The 17915-nt window shown below is 33.2% G+C and overlaps 1 protein-coding gene across 3 annotated transcripts in view; it reads left to right on the plus strand.

Moving 5' to 3' along the window:
* LOC136980822 (atrial natriuretic peptide receptor 1-like) overlaps window positions 1–17915 on the plus strand; it is a 294166-nt gene that overhangs the window by 251690 nt on the left and 24561 nt on the right. For all 3 annotated transcript variants that reach the window (XM_067277015.1, XM_067277017.1, XM_067277016.1), the window contains exons 6-7: window positions 14301–14439; window positions 14609–14690. In XM_067277015.1, the coding sequence (XP_067133116.1) occupies window positions 14301–14439; window positions 14609–14690 (221 nt within the window). The remainder of the gene's footprint in view (window positions 1–14300; window positions 14440–14608; window positions 14691–17915) is intronic.

Here is a 17915-nt window from a genome sequence, read left to right on the forward strand (position 1 = left end):
GCTTAACTGGTACAGTCAATATTTGGAATTAAAATTCATGGATCACTAACAAAACACATTCTTAAGTAGAGCATAAAACGAAAATATCGATAATTTAACGATCTTTTCGTATTAAATTTAGAAAATTACGTGCCAATAACTTAAAATATATATGTATATATATATTTAAAACACGAACTGGCGCCTTTCAACCATTATTGATTAATGATTAATTACTTGGAAGTAACACTAGAAGGTCGTGTAAAAAACAGATGTGCTACTTTACTTTATTATTAATAATAATAAGACTTTTGTAGTAAAGTTAAAAAATAATTTCTTGTAGAAAACGTTCATCATTTCTTAACAATGATATAAATAAGTAGAAGTTCTGATGAAAGCATTTTAGAACTTCAATAGCAGCGTCAAAGAGGTCGATGAATTATTGCGTTTATTTGTCCAAAACCATCAGAAGTTTTACGGAAGTTTGCAAAAAACTTAAGAAGAAAACTTGTCTGCTCTTTGATCTTTTATTTAGAAATTATTTAAAAAATATATTTCAGACTTCTTTTTGTAATTTGTTATAATTGAATTATACATTTATTATATGAAAGTTTGAAACATACACGTGATTACTATGTGTTTAATTTATATAAGCATAATTTATATATACGCAGATCACTTGAGAAGGAATTGTGAGGATTTTTCCGTGGCCACGAGAAAACTTAGGTGTTCGTAGTGGTTCCTATCTCTATAAATTAAATGTAATTTTTATAAACAAAGAAATAAAAAGTGTAACATTCTGCGGATTTCATTTGTTTAAAAAAGGGTATAAAAGGCTCGTTAATAGGACGAAAAGATACAAGTAAACACAAACATATATACATAGATTTTTTATTAAGGCAATTTATAATAAAAATCCAGCAACGAGTTGCTTAACTTTCCAAGCAATAGTCAAAACTGTGGGTGTAGCACCATCTGTTATGATATTTTGTTTTTAAAAATTTTTATATTTTTAATTATTATAAAATGGCAAAAAGCTTAATTTTGAGTGTAGAGATGGGTTTTATAATAAAGAAAAATTGTAAATTCTAATAACGAGTAAAATCGCCATTAAGTCCGATCTTGACACGACCCCTTTTAATCTCCCCACCCCGTCGATTTGTAACCAGCAAAATTTAACAGCACCAATCACCCTAATATGCAAACTTCCCAGAAAAATTTCAGAAATTTTCAACAAAAAGCACAAGAGTTATTAATATTTATAGGGTGGGCGCAAAATCGTGCCCATACGCGCGCGCCCCACACATATTAATATTTATACAAACAGAAAAAACACTTGAATTTTTTTTTCATTTCTCGACGTTTCAAGGTAACCTGAGTCTCTAAATGTAAAAATATTGGGGGTCTTTATATATTTTATTTCTAAAATATATTTATTTATATGAAGCAAAATTAATTTTGTTAGAATTAATCTTAATACAAGTGAATTCTAGAAATAAACACACGTAAAGAGGAAAATTTTATCGTGTTCTACGCGGCTTAAGAACAAATGAAAACGTCAAGTTCAAAAAAATAAATATTAGAAATGTTATCTTCGAACATAAAAATCTTTTGAAAGAAAATTTTCAGTTACATTTATTTTTCATTTCAACTTCCTTTTCTATTTATTAAGACGTCTTTTGTTTGATCCTATTAATGTTTCCCCCTTCTTTCTTACTTTATGCTTCTAATAATAGGACTTTATGTGTTATAATGTTTTTTCTATAGAGCACTAATGTAAATGTTTCGTTATGTGTATTATTTTTAAATATTTTTATTATTTAAAAAGAAAGCTAAATTAATATATATTATTAAAAATGAACTAATATCGGTTAAATTGCATCTTTCTTACTGTTGTTGTAAAGCAAGCTTTTATAAAATACTTTTATTATAACTCTTCATAGTGTGGATGGAGAAGAACTCTTGTTATTTGAATGAGTATAAGATTATTTCTTATATTTTTAGTCATTTTTCGTAATTTAAATCCAATTTGATCTATTTTTTACAATAAAAACCTTGTTTTTTCAACGCTTTTACGTGTTTAAGGCTGTTGATGCAAAAATTTAGAATGTATGCTTCATCTAAAATATTTACTGATAATATGGATTATTGAGAAGAAATATTATGTCATTTATTATAAAGCAGAAAATTACTAAATTTAGAAATCATCCTTATATAATTCTCGTTATTATTAACCTTTTTTTTTTGTTTGTTTAAATAATCTTTATACAGAAAATAAATTACAGAAAAATAAGATTCAGTTAAGATTCTTCTTAGAACAAGTAACACCATATTTACAGAAAAATCGAAGGATTATTTACGGTAAATTTTCAAATAGATTTCTGTAAATAAAATTTGTAAACTGTTCGTTCGTCTTGAGTAAAAATAATTAAAAATAATCACGGTGACATGGAAAATTTTCAAATATTCCAAATTTTGTGAATATAAAAATAAATCATTAAAGCATAGATTTAAACAATGCAGTCCTGTTCGAATATAAGATCATAGTGAATAAGATTTTAGTTTTAAGTATGGACAAATAAATGAATGGATGCATTTGTAAAATATCTTGCGGGTGATACATTTAAACACGGAAAAAATGGATTTATACCCAATCAAATTTTACCAAACGAACATTTATTTCAATTTTCAAATAGTAAGATAGTTGCTGTTATTAAATTTGATGTGTTTATAAAAGGTTTTAAGTTTGAGAAACACTAAAAATAATTGAAATTTTCCTTATGGTCTATTTTGCAAAAATAGTTGTTTATATTTTTCAAAATAATTAAAGGCTATAATTATTGTGTACCTTTAGGCATTGTGTACCTTTATACAATAATTTAATTATATCATTATATCAATAATAAAAACTGTATATATTATATACATATATTTTTTTTTACATAAATTACTTTGTCATATTAAATACATAATACTCTTGAATTGCATAATAGTCCAACAAAAATATTGGTCAGTCATTCAGTTTTCCGACTGGTCTGTCACAGTATTTGAAATTCTTACCAGTTTTGTCTTAAATTTGGAACATTTTTCAACTGAAATATTCTTGTTGAAACTGCGAGATGAACATCTCTCTTGGTATTCTTTATCGTTTACAGAAATCAAAACCTGGTAAGGCCCTCGGCTTTGATGTAATCCATGGACAGCATGCTATAAGGTAGGAAATTCCAAGTCTTTCTGGGGGATAAAAAGAGCACAGGCAGGAAGGTACGCAACGGACTACCTCAAGAATCTGTGCTCTCACCTTTACTATTTAACCTATACACTTCTGATCTCCGAATTACTACATCAAGAAAGTTCTGCTATGCGGATGATATCACAATAGCCGCACAACACAGTCAACTAGCGCAAATTGAAGAAACTTTGGAACACGATCTGGAGAGTATGGAATACTACTTCAAAAAATGGCGATTGTCTCCAAGTGCCACCAAAAGAGAAGTGTTCTGTTTCCACCTGAACAACCAGCTAGCAAATACAAAGCTGAATGTCTCTTTCTGTAACCAACCTCTTAGATATAATATGTACCCTAAATACCTGGGAATCACTCTTGATCGTACTCTGTCTTTTAAGAGGCATCTAACAAAAATTGCTGGCAAGCTTAAGAGCAGGAATAATATTATATAATACAGAAGCTTTGTGATACCACGTGGAAATCAACTGCTAACACCTTGCGCTGCTCAGCTTTAGGACTGGTTTACTCGTGTGCCGAGTATTGTGTCCCTGTCTGGCTGAATAGCTTCCATACAAGACTGGTAGATACATAGCTTAATGTTACCATGCGCCTGGTTTCTGGTACCATACGATCCACACCAGCACATTGGCTGCCATTACTAGCAGGAGTCATGCCACCTGACCTGCGACGATTTAAGGCCCTTGTTCGCGAGTCCCTAAAGATAAACAAAAATCCTCAACTCCTAGTTAACCAAGACGTTCCATCTTTGAGTATTGACCGATTGAAATCTCCCCTTTGGGCAGCTCAGGTGGACATGGCTACAACTGACAGTGACAACATAACATTGTGGAAAAACCGTTGGGAAACAGGAACGGGCCCTACTTGCACAGTGTAGGGTTTGGAATCGCTAGGCGAGCGATTTCCGCCCTGGTTTATTATAACGGACTTTCATAACGGAAAAGCCGTTAGGATCGGCCGTTAGAAACGCCGTGGGAAGAACCGTTGAGTTTCAAGTCGACGACAGACAGACGATTGGCCGGCGAGGAAATGACCGTTGGCGGCCGTTGTGGAAGAATTCAAATTTGATTGGCGGACGATTCGAACATTGGGACTATTTAAGCCGTAGTTTCGGCGGGAACGGGAGCTTGTATCGAGAGTTCGTATTGAGTTCGTATTGAGTTCGTATCGGGATCGGCTGAGTTCGTATCGGGAGGATCGGATCGGATTAGGATCGTCGTTATCGAAGTGCTAACTAACTCTCTCGTTGGACGTTACGGAAATCTGGGGAAAGTAAACCTCAGTGGTTGAGTACGAACTTGTTCCTGACTCGGAGGTGCTGTTAATTACAAGTCTGTTTGTGGAGGTCGTAAGGAGTTTCTTTCGACGAACGTGTACGGGAATAGTCGGTTGTTGTTGGATTAGTGTTTGTGCATATTTAATTGTGACTCTAATTTGTATTATTTGTACATTTTTACTGTAAATATAAATTTTGTGTTTCGTTAAACCGACTGAGTGGTTTATTTTGAACATTACTGGCGCAGTCTCGACAGGATACGGTGGATTATTTTGGATTACGTCGGATTATCCTGGATTAAACTCCAAAGAATCGGAAGAACTGAGCTACGACAGAGAAGCATACGTACAGAGCATCACCAGCAATTAGACCCAGGTAAATTATTTGTTTCTCGCTAGCACACAGAGATGCCTAGACGCACGAAATCGCGGCAGCTAGAGGCTAGGGACTGGGAGGATGACGAGCAGGAAACGTCGCATAGGACAAGCAGGTCAAGAGACCACCTCGAAGCGCTTAAGAAACAGCTCGAGCTCGCGAGGATCGAGGCGGCGAACAAAGCCCAGGCAGAACAGACAAGAAGAGCGAAAATCGAGGCGGCGAGCAAGAAGAGAATCGCGGAATTCGAAGCGAGAAGGGCAGAGATAGAGTTAGAACGACTTAAGTTACGGCTGGGGATCACCGGAAAATTAGACGATACGAAGCGGCAGGAACAGCAAACACAATCCGAAGGACTTAAAGTCGAGGGGAACCGCGACTTCGGGGATAGGACAAGCTCGTCAGGAAACAGGCCGCGGGTGGAAGGGGATAGGCCAAGGGAAACTGACCAGCAGAAAAGAGGGTGTTCTGGTAGGCGGGTAGATGACGAGGCCGAACGCACGCGACCCAAGGCAGCGGACCGCGTGGTGGTGGAGGTGAGAGCATCTAAACTCTCTTGCCCACCGGGAAGCAGGGAAGCGAAGGATCGGGTCGAGACTATGCGGGGAGAAGAAAGGCCCAGGCCTGTAGCCGGATCGAGGACGGGAACCTCTAGGGTCAGAGTAGCAAAGGTCCAGGTAGACAAGAACATTAGAGAGCCTAGTGGAGTCGCGGCAAGACAAAAGGAGGCAGTTCATAATATCCAACCCGAAGTCGGGAGGTCGCTGAAGGAACTGAGATAGTGGGCGGCGAGAAGCGGTCCCCCAGCTAAGGACGTTTCGGAAACGGAAGCGTCGGGTTTAAGGGAGTCGTGGGTCCCTAAAGCGGTGACGGGAACGAAGGAGAAAAGCCAACTCGTTGGAGCCTTCGGTCACCGGGTTGATAAGGTAACGATCCCGGTAGAATTGGGGAAGAAAGGGCTCACAGGATCGCGGGAACTGGGGCAGGTGGCGCGCGCGGTAGCGTGCACGGTAAATCAGACCCCGGGCGTACCTGTAGCGGAAGAGGATCACCGAAAGGTGGCTGACCGGAACGAAGATACGCAGGGAAGGGGGGAAAAACCGGAACGTCTTTCGGAAACAGCGGACAGCGAAATTAGCGACAGTGAGGAAAACGGGTCGGGTCCACGGGACACCCAAGTCCAAGATAGGTCGCTCCCCCGACCGTTAGAAGCCGCCGGGGGCGGGGAAGACGCGCCGGTCCCCAAAAACAGTGTAGGTCAGGATAGTGGTATCAGCAAACCCGTTGAACAGGCGGTGAAAACTCCCAGAAAGGAGGGAAAGGATGTTGGGGCTAGCCCACAAGGCCCCGCAGGAAGAACAATTAGGCGGTCAGAAGGTGACAAGTCGCATTCACTGTAAACGTCGGGAAACGGCGACGGGTATCCGACGGTTCAGCCAGAGTTGGCACGAGTACCTGAGCAGTGCGTCGGTTCGCATTACGACGGCTCGCCTTACGACGCTCGCAGGGGCTGACGAACTGGGTGTCGGTGGTACGATCTTGGTCAGGAAGGCGTACCGGGTCAACAAAATCGACGCGCTGGAAAAGGGAGAATGCGAGGGTGGCCGCCGGAAAAGGGTAGAGAACGGCCGAAAGCAGTCGGGCCGAGGTGACCGAGTAGAAGTCTGCCGAATACAGACTAGTACGGCCAGAATAGGATTTGGCTCGGGCACAAGCGTCGGAAAAGTAGCGATGGCTCTGCCTATGCGTCAGGTGTTTGATCGCGGCCGGGAACACGAACAAATCGGGGATTTTCCCCTACGTTCCTCGCCTTCGGCGTGGGACGCTCGGACTAGTAGTTCTAAAGGATATTTGTCATGGATCGGACTAGGGAAATCGCATCAAGATACGCATAAGATCATAGTAAAAATGCGCGTGGACATCGAACTGATCGGGTCGTATCAGGTTCCGCAAGCATCTCTGTGCGTAGGTGCGAGTGAACATTCCCGGTTGTACCGGAAGTTAAGGGTCAGTCCGCACTAGAGGACATTTGTAAAATTGCTGTGTGTTGTTGTTGGATCAAACAGGCTTGAGCTAAGCGCAGTTTGATCCTTGGCCGCGGAGGTGTAGGGTTTGGAATCGCTAGGCGAGCGATTTCCGCCCTGGTTTATTATAACGAACTTTCATAACGGAAAAGCCGTTGGGATCGGCCGTTAGAAACGACCGTTAGAAGATCCGTTGTGTTTCAAATCGACAACAGACAGACGATTGGCCGGCGGGAAATGACCGTTGGTGGCCGTTGTGGAAGAATTCAAATTTGATTGGCGGACGATTCGAACGCTGGGACTATGTAAGCAGTAGTTTTGGCGGGAACGGGGGCTCGTATCGTGAGTTCGTATCGGGATCGGCTGGATTCGTATCGGGAAGATCGGATCGGATCGGAGGAGATCGTCGTTATCGAAGTGCTAACTAACTCTCTCGTCGGACGTTACGGAAATCTGGATAAAGTAGTCTCCAGTGGTTTAGTACGAACTTGTTCCTGACTCGGAGGTGCTGTTAATTACAAGTCTGTTTGATCGTAAGGAGTTCTTTCGACGAACGTGTACGGGAATAGTCGGTTGTCGTTAGATTAGTGTTTGTGCATATTTAATTGTGACTTTAATTTGTATTATTTTGTACATTTTACTGTAAATATAAACTTTGTGTTTCGTTAAACCGACTGAGTGGTTATTTTGAACATTACTCACAGTTTGTTCTGTCGCGGAGGAAAAGTCCACGGGTTCGACTTACCCCGCAAAACATGGACTGCATTAAACCGTGTCAGGTCGGGCCACGGCAGGTTTAGAGACTCTTTGTTCAAATGGAAGAAAGTTCCAAGCCCAGAGTGTGGTTGTGGTGCGCCTCCTCAGACTGTTGAGCACAGTGCACGTGATTGTAGACTGCGGGCTTACCCTGGTGACTGGAATGACATTCTAATGTTCACCGCAGAAGTCGTAAAGTGGATAAGCGAATTAGATCTACAGCTCTGGCCGCTCTTTATATTCTTGTGTATATGTGCAGTCACATAATTGTACAGTTTTATAATTGTTTAATTGTATATAGTTTTACTAATTTTTACTTTCCCATTTCATTACTGGTTTTGTGTTACTCCATTTTGTTATGCTTTGTTTGTGTCATGTATAAGCCATACGCTAAATAAATAAATAAATCGTTTTCATTCAAATTTACTTTCTAATATGTTTTCATATTATTAGTTTATGGAGCTGTATATACTCTATTATAGTTAAGATGCTGGTGAAGAATTTATTTTTATAAGTCATTTCTTTCGCTGAGAATTATATACAACAACTTCAATTATGATGAAATCCGAAAACAAATAAGCATTTTTTAAAGTTATAAGTAAGGAAATGAAACAATTTTTGTATTAAAAATATAAAAATCTATTAATATTATAAGTTAAAACATTTTTTATAATTGTAGAGCCAAAATTTAAGCTCGCATTTTGACAAAAAACTATCAAAACTCCTATAGACCTTTGTTTTCAGACTAATGTCAAAATTTGGCGACTGTTTCCTTGTAACCACATATCACTAGAATTGGCACAATATAAGCACAATCACATTTACATAATAGTAAATAAGTTTTAGTTGTACAATTAAATGAATTTTTAAAAATAATTACCGTATATCTCGGCGGATAAGACGATAGTTGAACCATAAAAAATGGCCCCGAAAATCCGGGGTCGTCTTATAGGACAGATACAAAAAAATTAGATTGAAATTTATATAAATTAAAACCATTATAAAAAGACAGACAAACCGTAATTATTTACTAGAAGAGAGTAGGGTATGTGCACAAAATAGAATAGCCCGTACAATGTTTTTGTGAATAGTCATGGTCATTGCCGGAATTAGTGCGAATGTTTGCAAAAATCGCCATATGCGAGAAAATAAAATTTGTTCATTCGAAAAATTACAAATAGGACATAATTCCATATACGCTATACAGTATTATTATTCAGATAATGATTGCTGATCTAAACTAAATTCATAGGCCGTTGATAGTTTGAGGGTCGTCTTATAGGACAGATATATGCTAAAACTATAAAACTTCGACAAAAATTTATACATCGTCGTATCTGAAGGTCGTCATATCCGCCGAGATATACGGTAAGTTTAAATTCTAATGAATAACGGGGTTTTGAAGTTTTCCTGTAATTTTATTCTAGCCTAACTTGATAGATCTGTTAAGGCTACTTCATTATTTTGAAAACTTTATTGTATTTTAATTCTTTAATTATACTTATTTTTTAAATAATTAAATACGAAAATTGTAAAGTTGGCAATCTTCATATTTAATTATTTAAAAAATAAGTATAATTAAAGAACTAAAATACAATAAAGTTTTACAATACATTGTAATGACTAATATAGTGTCTTAATATTCAAATAGGTTAACTTATTAACAGCTTTGTTCATGTTTTGGTTGATTCGAATAATATAAAAATAAAATTTATTATTATTTTTTGTATCGCGTCGGAGAAAAATGGTTCTCTATCGAATATCCTTGTCTTGAATGTTATCGGATAGTTGAATATTTGGATGGGCAATTTTCAGTTTTCTTTTCCACTACATTTCATCTTTATTCATCGCACATTCTGTTTGTTTGCAGATGTAGATACATCAATAAATGTGTTACTATAGCAGTTTGTGTTCCCATTTTTCTCCTCACTTGGAATTTACATTGTAATATACACTGCTCTTACAGTCTCTGACTCTTTCCATAACACTTTTTCATAACGCTGCTATAGATCTTATTTTACATGTATAGAATTATAGAGAATTAAAATTGTTTAAATGTAAGCTTTATAATTTACATTATAACCAGGTTTTTTTTATATCTTTATTTAAACTGATTTTTCTAATTTGAAAAATATTTAAATTCTCATCTTAGCTTTAAACTCTTCTAAATAAAGTTCATGTTAATCAAATTACAATATAGATTATAAAAAATTCAATATTTTAACACTTTTGTTTATTGAAAGGAGCGTTGAAATATTGACTTTTCTTTGTTTCTATCTGTGTATTCATCTATCTGTAAAGAACGTCTTCTTTTAAAATTCTTCTTTAAATTTTACCATAATTTAGTTATCACTCGGCTAATTTTATTTAATACCATTTTCATTAAGAAAGAATAACATTCTCTTTAATCTTATAATTTGCACTCCATTCTCTCTGTTGGATTCTAAATTCTCACTGAGAATTCAGTAAAGGTTCTTTTAATTTCTCAACATATGTTAACATGTATTTACTGTATGCATTGTAAAGAAGTATATGACTATTTTTTCAATTCTACTTATTCTTTAATTATATTTTAAACAGCCAAGCTACATTTATGAGTATTCATATTTATATTTTAATTAAAAACTAAAAGTATACAGATATTTCGTCGCAATGCTATGCACCCATTCCGCTGCTGTTTGCAATCAGCAAAACATGCAGAGATGTTAACTGGCAGAAATGCAGCGATTTGACTGGTGCAACATGAAATTTACAGAATGACGAACGATAATTTTTTCGGCACATTTTATGGACCGACGAGGCAATGGTTTTCCAGAATGGAATGCATAATAATCACATTGCACCACCGAGCATAGCTTACTACACGATGCAACCTATGTAAGCAACACCAAATGCGTTTTACGTGAGGAGGAAGCATCTTCTGGATCCCATATTTATTGACGTCACCTCTGAATAGTGACTAATATATGAATAGTCTACACACGTGTTTAGAGTGGACGAATGGCTCGATAACTTGCTATTTGTTCAAGTACAGTATGTTTGGTATCTCATTTACGGGTATGCATGCATCAGTGGCTTAAAAAGCGATTTGGCAACCGTTGGATAGTTCAATACAGGCCTCTTCCATGGCCATTACGTCTCCTGGTTTGATTTCTTCGAATTTTTTTCTTTGGAATGATCAAAAAGCATCGGTGCGTGATGCTTATCCAGCAGCGCCTCGTGATGTTCGCTGACTAGAGAGACGCATACCAGAGGTCTGAGAAACTCTGACCCATAAATATTATGTAACATCCATAATGCCTCGTTCAGCAGCTTAAATCTTCATCTCGTCGCTGAAGGCGGTTATTTTAAACATGCTTTTTTAACAAAATAAAGCTTACTTTTTTGTATCAATTTCTGCAATGTTGTGTATCTCTGACTGTAAAGTTATTCTTTACAGTCAGAGATTCTTTCTATGTTGTGCTAACTTGCTATGTTGTAGTGTAAATGTTATCCGTTGTAGTGCTAAAATAACCGACAAGTTGTGCTAACTTGTCGGTTATTTTAGCCACTACAACGGATAACATTTACACTCAGGCAATAAAGAAAAGATCTCTTTTGCCTGTAGACAAATGTTTAAGTTACGGGATACTCCGTATAATTTTTGAAAGAAAATTGTTAATAAAATTCTTAAACTCTATTTGTACACGAATTATTAATATTTAAAACCAAATAATAAAAGCTATAAAAAAATAACAACCTAAAATTGAACATGGTACATAGTGATGACTCTGTAAATAATTTATCTTAAATTATTAGCCTTTACAGTTTTAAGAAGTGAAAGATTATTGAAAAAGAATCCATTTTAATTAAAGCTATTATTATCACAAAGTAATTTCTACTTAAATAGAGAGAGAAATTACTTTAACGTCTATTCTTCAATTATTCTGCTAATATTAAAAATACATATTTTTCTAATGAGATGCTTCTTCAAGTAAACGAAACACTGAAATGTGTGAAACGAAATATGTAATGCTGTAATCAGTGACGTAACTACTGTTAAGCACGTTTAAGCATCGCTGAAGAGCCTATCACATAACGAAGACCCATACCAAACACCGTTTCTAAATATGAGAATTTTTTAAAATTAGGCTTATATAAGAAACATTAATATTTTTTGTGTTTGTTCTGACTAGGAATGATTAATTTTAAATAAATTTATACTATTTTTACAGTTTATTTTATCCAATTATCTTTATCACTCTGCAACAATGCAAAATGACACTGCACTATTAGGGATGTCTCGATAGATATTGTCGATACCGATACCGATAAAGATACTTTACCACTGGTATCGTTACATTTTTTACAGATAGTTAAGGTCTGACAGAAACCGAATTTTGCAGACCAATCAGGAACCGAAATGGAATTTTATATATTTTCGATTAAGTGAAACTTATATTAAAAATATTAATGGTCAAAAATCAATAAATGTATTACGTCAAATTTTATTTCCAAAATCTATTTGTGTTTAGAGTTCAGATTACTATTTATAAATAAATATTTAGTTAAACATTATGCAGTACTTTTGTTTGTTAGTTTGTTAGACCCCCCGGTGATGTATAAAAAGAGCTACAATTTGTATATATTTGTTTGAACTGACATTAATAAAATTTGAACACAATAAGAAATTTTCAATGCAAAGACACTGTTTTACTTTTTCACCATTGATTTCCTAACCACCTCTATCTCATGTTTAGTAGTGACCACAGAGCCCATTAACAGGACTGTAGATCGAGGGTTTCTTTTGTGTGCATAAGACGTCATACGAGTGTAAACTGAAGTACTAATTGATAACTGACTTCTGATCTACATAGCGGTGATTCAGTTTCCTGGAGTAAGCAAAAAAATATTAATTCCTACTCTGGGGCCCACTCAGCCTTCATTGTGACGAGTACGGTACATTTATCCTTCTTTTTACGCTGTTCATTTTTACACGATCAATTTTTTACACGGGAAAAACAATTTGAAACTTTTTAAATTTAACTTTTTGTTAAAATTGTTTCGAAATCAAGAATTAATTTTTCTTTTGTAAGCACAATACAGTACTATACTTACTGTACATCAGAGATGCCGTATGTCGATTTTATGTTTCCTATGTTCCCTTGTATTTACACTATTTACGTACAAATAATGTTAACGATATGATGTTAAAATAAAAGAAAACTCGTGTTTCTTTTATAAATTGCTTATTTTTTCGTTTTATTTAGCATTTTCCTACTGAATGCATCTATCCAAAACGGAACCTTATTAAAACGGAAATCTGCCTAACAGAAAAAGGTATTCGGTACCGTATGAATCCGCTTTACACAGGTTTCACTGTATTGTATTTTCTAAACGATTATATTTTTTAAAAAACATATTCTTAGCGGCGTAATTAGAAATCTTAATGTCTTAAACAAAATAAGGTAAATGATCTAAACTTTCTAATTACGCCCCTGCAATAGTTTAGAATACGAAATTATATGAAATTTAAAAATTTAAAACAAATATGTATTAGTTTATCCAATTTTTCAGTAATGTGGACGTTGAGTTTTCAATTATTACAAAGATGATGGATTTATTAGATCATCTTTATTATCTACACGCTAGTTTATTAGTTAAGTTTTCTAAAGGAAAGTTTAAAGAAAAGAAATATTTACGACATAAAACTTTAATAAAAACTATCAAAGTTTGTACATAAAAGAACCGTCGTAGGCTGTTTCATGTATATCTTGAAATATTCTCTATCGTTATTCATACAAATAATATTTTTATTTATATACGTTCATCTAACATAGATTCAGACTATAAAAATACATTATGGGATTCGAAAAACAGTAAATTTATTTAAATAATATATAAGGAAGTATCCAACAACCTTTCAGAAACAAAAATTATGTCCTGTTCAATATAAATCTTCTTTTATATAAAAAGAAAGATGTTAAAAACATGTTATTAATATAAAAAGATATGACATTTATATAATTATTAATGTGTATTTATTACTTGATATTTTCTTTGACTTTTTCAATTTACTCTAATATAAAATTGCCTTTTTTTAAAGAGGAAATAATGTTTTTCATTTATCAGAAAGTTCCCAAGACTTGATAAATTTCCCATCTGATAAAAGCTAGACGCGATTGTTCAAGACATTCCATTAACAGATAAAAAGTTTTCTAGTTATATCTTTGATAAGAATTAATGGCATTAAGGTCTAACTTCCTATTCATCTAAAGTGCTTCCTTTCTACACTTTGAATGAATATTTTTTTATCTATTCGCCAATCTAGAATAAGTGTTTTGAATTTGTTATTTTCTCTCCATTTTTGGGGGGTCTAACTAATCATAAACAGAATCCTATTATATTATTTTCATTCTACAGGAAATTAAAAGTCTGTTTTCGTATTTTTCATATAGAAAAAAAATCAATTTTATCGTTATAATTATACACAGAATGGCCCAAACTCAGTTAACTTGAATATATTTATAGAAACCTCGGATAACTGAATTAAGGGCCGGCTTGTATTTCGGTAAAAGTTCCTTAATTTTTTCTAAACTTTTTTGTGAAATTATAAATGATTATTTAAACGTTTAAAATGTTTGTAAATATTATTTTTTTCTAGGTAGTTGCTAACTATTACGGGGTTAGTAAGCAGTTCGTAAACTTACCAAATAAGAAAATCCATTGGGCTGGAAATCGATTGCAACCTCCTCCCGACACTCCAAACTGTGGTTTCGATGGTTCAAAATGCCCCGATGATGGTATATTAATTTAAAATAAATAATTTTTTATATATTATAAATAAACTATATGATAAAATGAAATAAAATAAAATTACTCTTATTTGAATACTTAAATATACAGAAATTTTAATAAATAAAAAGTTTTTAAAGCTATAAAGATGTTGAAATAAACTTTTTATTTCTGTAGAAATTCCTCAATATGCTATTGTTAGTGCTGTTTTATCCTGCGTTATTGTTTTCCTTTGCATATCTTCTTTCTTTATTTACAGGTAAGACCAAGAATTAATACTTTAAAATGCAAATTATAATAAATTTATTTAATACTCTTAGATATATTTTATTACACATTTATAAAGAAATTCTTAAATATTTAGATTCTTATTCTTTATAAACTGTTAAATATATTTTTTAATTTATATTTAGAGAATTTTAACAAATTAAAGTTCGAATAATTGGATAAATTGTAGGGAAAAAAACTGACACCACTTGTTAATAGAAGTTATTATAATCTTAATATTGGAAGAAAAACATTGACAATTGAGATAAAATAAAACACAAAGAAATTTGCATAAACAATGCTTCATCAATTAAAGAGCTTTATGTTTGTTTATGTTTTATATAGTATACCCTATGCCTTATAAAATTTATGTTTATCAATTTAAAAAGTTACCAGAAAACTAATTGATCAGATTTAAACTTCAATAAGACATTAATAAAGGTTGAAAGGTCATACAAACTTTGAACTAATCTTAAAAGACTAAGACAGTTTTTTACAAAATACCTGACTAAGACAGTTTCTTTTATCGTAATAGTGGTTATCAGATTTTCTTGTACTTCCTTCTTTGCACCAAAAACCCATTTTTATCCTTGCTTCTTCTATATTCTTTCTAAAATAACTGTTTATATTACTTCTATAATAATTAAGTCTAATTCTTACTGTTTAAATAGCTGAAAGAAAATAAAATTATAAATTAAATGGTTCAATTAATTAGTTAATATTTGCTTAAAACCCCCAAAAAAAATCATCTCGTGTATTTTATATTTTTTCGAAAATATCGATGTACAAAAATTTGTTCTGTAAATCCGCATTTTGTGCCTTAATACAACAATAAATAGGCTAAAATATAAAAAAATTTAAATTATGCTTTAATATGTAAGCTATTACTTATTACAAATATCTTTCTATATTATGTAAATTGTATTGTATATTTTAATATAAATATGGAGAATATTCGTAGTAAATTTATCAAAAATTACTCAGCAGGATACTGATTAGCTATCAGCCTCTATTTCAGGAATTATACAATTGATGTGAACTTAAACCTCCTTTTTTATGTCCGAAAAAGTTTCCGGTGCAAACCTATATGTTAACTGTCACAAGATTTGTTCTGTAACTAACACTTAGTGAAAGTAGTTTCCAGTAAGCTGTTATTGCCAGTTATAAATTATTGTCACACTCTTTATCGATATGATTGTATCTATGTAAGCAGTCTTGACTTTTTTCCCAAATAGAAAACAGCGAAATTGTACAGAAAACTAAAATTATATTAATCAAAAATTATGAGAAGAGGATTGGAATTAATGCGATACATAAAAGTTGACTTTTAGATAATTAAATCTTTAGGATCATGTGAAAGATTTAGTTAGATGAATGAAAGAAATTATGAAAAATAAATGTGAGAAAAGATACCAGAATCTTTTAATTCAATACAAATACTGCTGGAATTTTTTAGAAAACGTGTGATCAATGATTTAATACACAGAAGCAAAATAAATGGAAAACATTTTAAACATTTAATATATCATTTAGAATACTTTTTATTTTAATTATTACTTCAAAATAAAGAGCGATTCCATACCTTACATAATTAGTCATGAATTTATTAAAAATCAATTATTTTAAGGTAGCATATTCATTAATGAGAAAGTATTTTAAATGATGCTTAAAGTGTTTTCCACGTGTTTTACCTTTCATTGATCGTTATATCTTTACAAAAACTCAACTGTTTTGTATTGAATTAAAAGCTTCTGCTATCTTTGCTCGCAGTTATTCTTCATTATTTAAAATAAGTAATATTTATTAGAACGTTTCACATAACTAGAGAATGCTTCGTTTTTTCTCTTATGTGTTTACTAAACTCTCCTTGTTCATCTTCAGATATATTATGAATACGCTCATACAATAAATACACATGCACATTATATACTTCATTATATACTATTTTTAACGTAAAACTATTTGAGTATTTAGAAGAAAGTATACAGTTGATATTTATTCTAATATAAATGCAATTAATAATATTTCAAAATAAAGAATAAATTATTTATTTGCTTTTAATTTTGTCTCTTTACCCCCCTTTCGAGATAACAGAGCTTTTTTCAAACCTAACGTTCACTCCATTGTAGACTTGCTATTATTTTTTAATAATATACTGTTAATAGTCATAAAGTTTAATTAATTTCCAATTCATTAACATACAATCCACCAATGAGTTGGGTAACTTTCCCGGCAATAAACTTAACACAGGGTGTGTGGTGCCATCTGTTATATTTTATCTTAATAACTTTTCATATTATTAATTATTATAAAACGGCAAAAATCTTAGTTTTGAGGATAGAGATGAGTTTTATAAAAAATTTTAAATGCTATTAACAAGTAAAATTGTCATTAAGTCACACCGAACTAGAGATATGACACACGACCACCTCTATCTCCCCACTCCCTCGACCTTTAATCACGAAAATTTAACAGCATCAATCACTCTAATGTCCAAACCTCATTACAAAATTTCAAAAATTTTCGATAAAACGTACAGGAGTTATTAAGCTTCAAACTGAGTGAACAAAATCGTGTTCCTCCACCCATACATACATTAACATCCATACATACGGAAATACCCCAAATTTTTTGCATTTCTCGACGTTTCAATGTCTCCCGAGTCCAAAAATGTAAATATTTTTCGTGGGTCTTTTTTTACCGATCGTCATAATTTTCTTCTGTTATATATAACAATCGGGAACGTAAAATTTATTGTATGCATATAAATTATTTACAAAATAAAAATTCACCTGATAAATCAGCAGGTTTGTCTTTCCTTAAGAAATAAATTTTTACTAATTTAAAATAAAATTTAAAAAATATTCTCTTCGTTTGATTTTATTTGAAAAGTTTTACTGAATTCAACTGGCCTATACCCGTTCCCTTTTCCAATTAGATTTTTACGGGATGTATGTACTTTCGAGATTGTTCCTGTGGGAAATTACATCACATCGTTAGACATCTCAGTTGAGTGAATCTGAACATTCTTGATAGAAATAATGTCATATAAACAATCTGAAATTGTCTTTCCTAAAAGTTAGAGAATTCCTAATATTTTAGATTTTCATTGGCATGAAATTTAATTCAGTTGATTTTTAAAAAATATATAGAAAAAAAAATCACATTTTAAATATAGCTTATTACGTAATGAAAGTTTATTCTTACTTTTAAAAAT

This window comes from Centruroides vittatus, unplaced genomic scaffold, assembly GCF_030686945.1.
Source record: "Centruroides vittatus isolate TY-2023 unplaced genomic scaffold, ASM3068694v2 contig_726, whole genome shotgun sequence".
NCBI lineage: Eukaryota > Metazoa > Arthropoda > Arachnida > Scorpiones > Buthidae > Centruroides > Centruroides vittatus.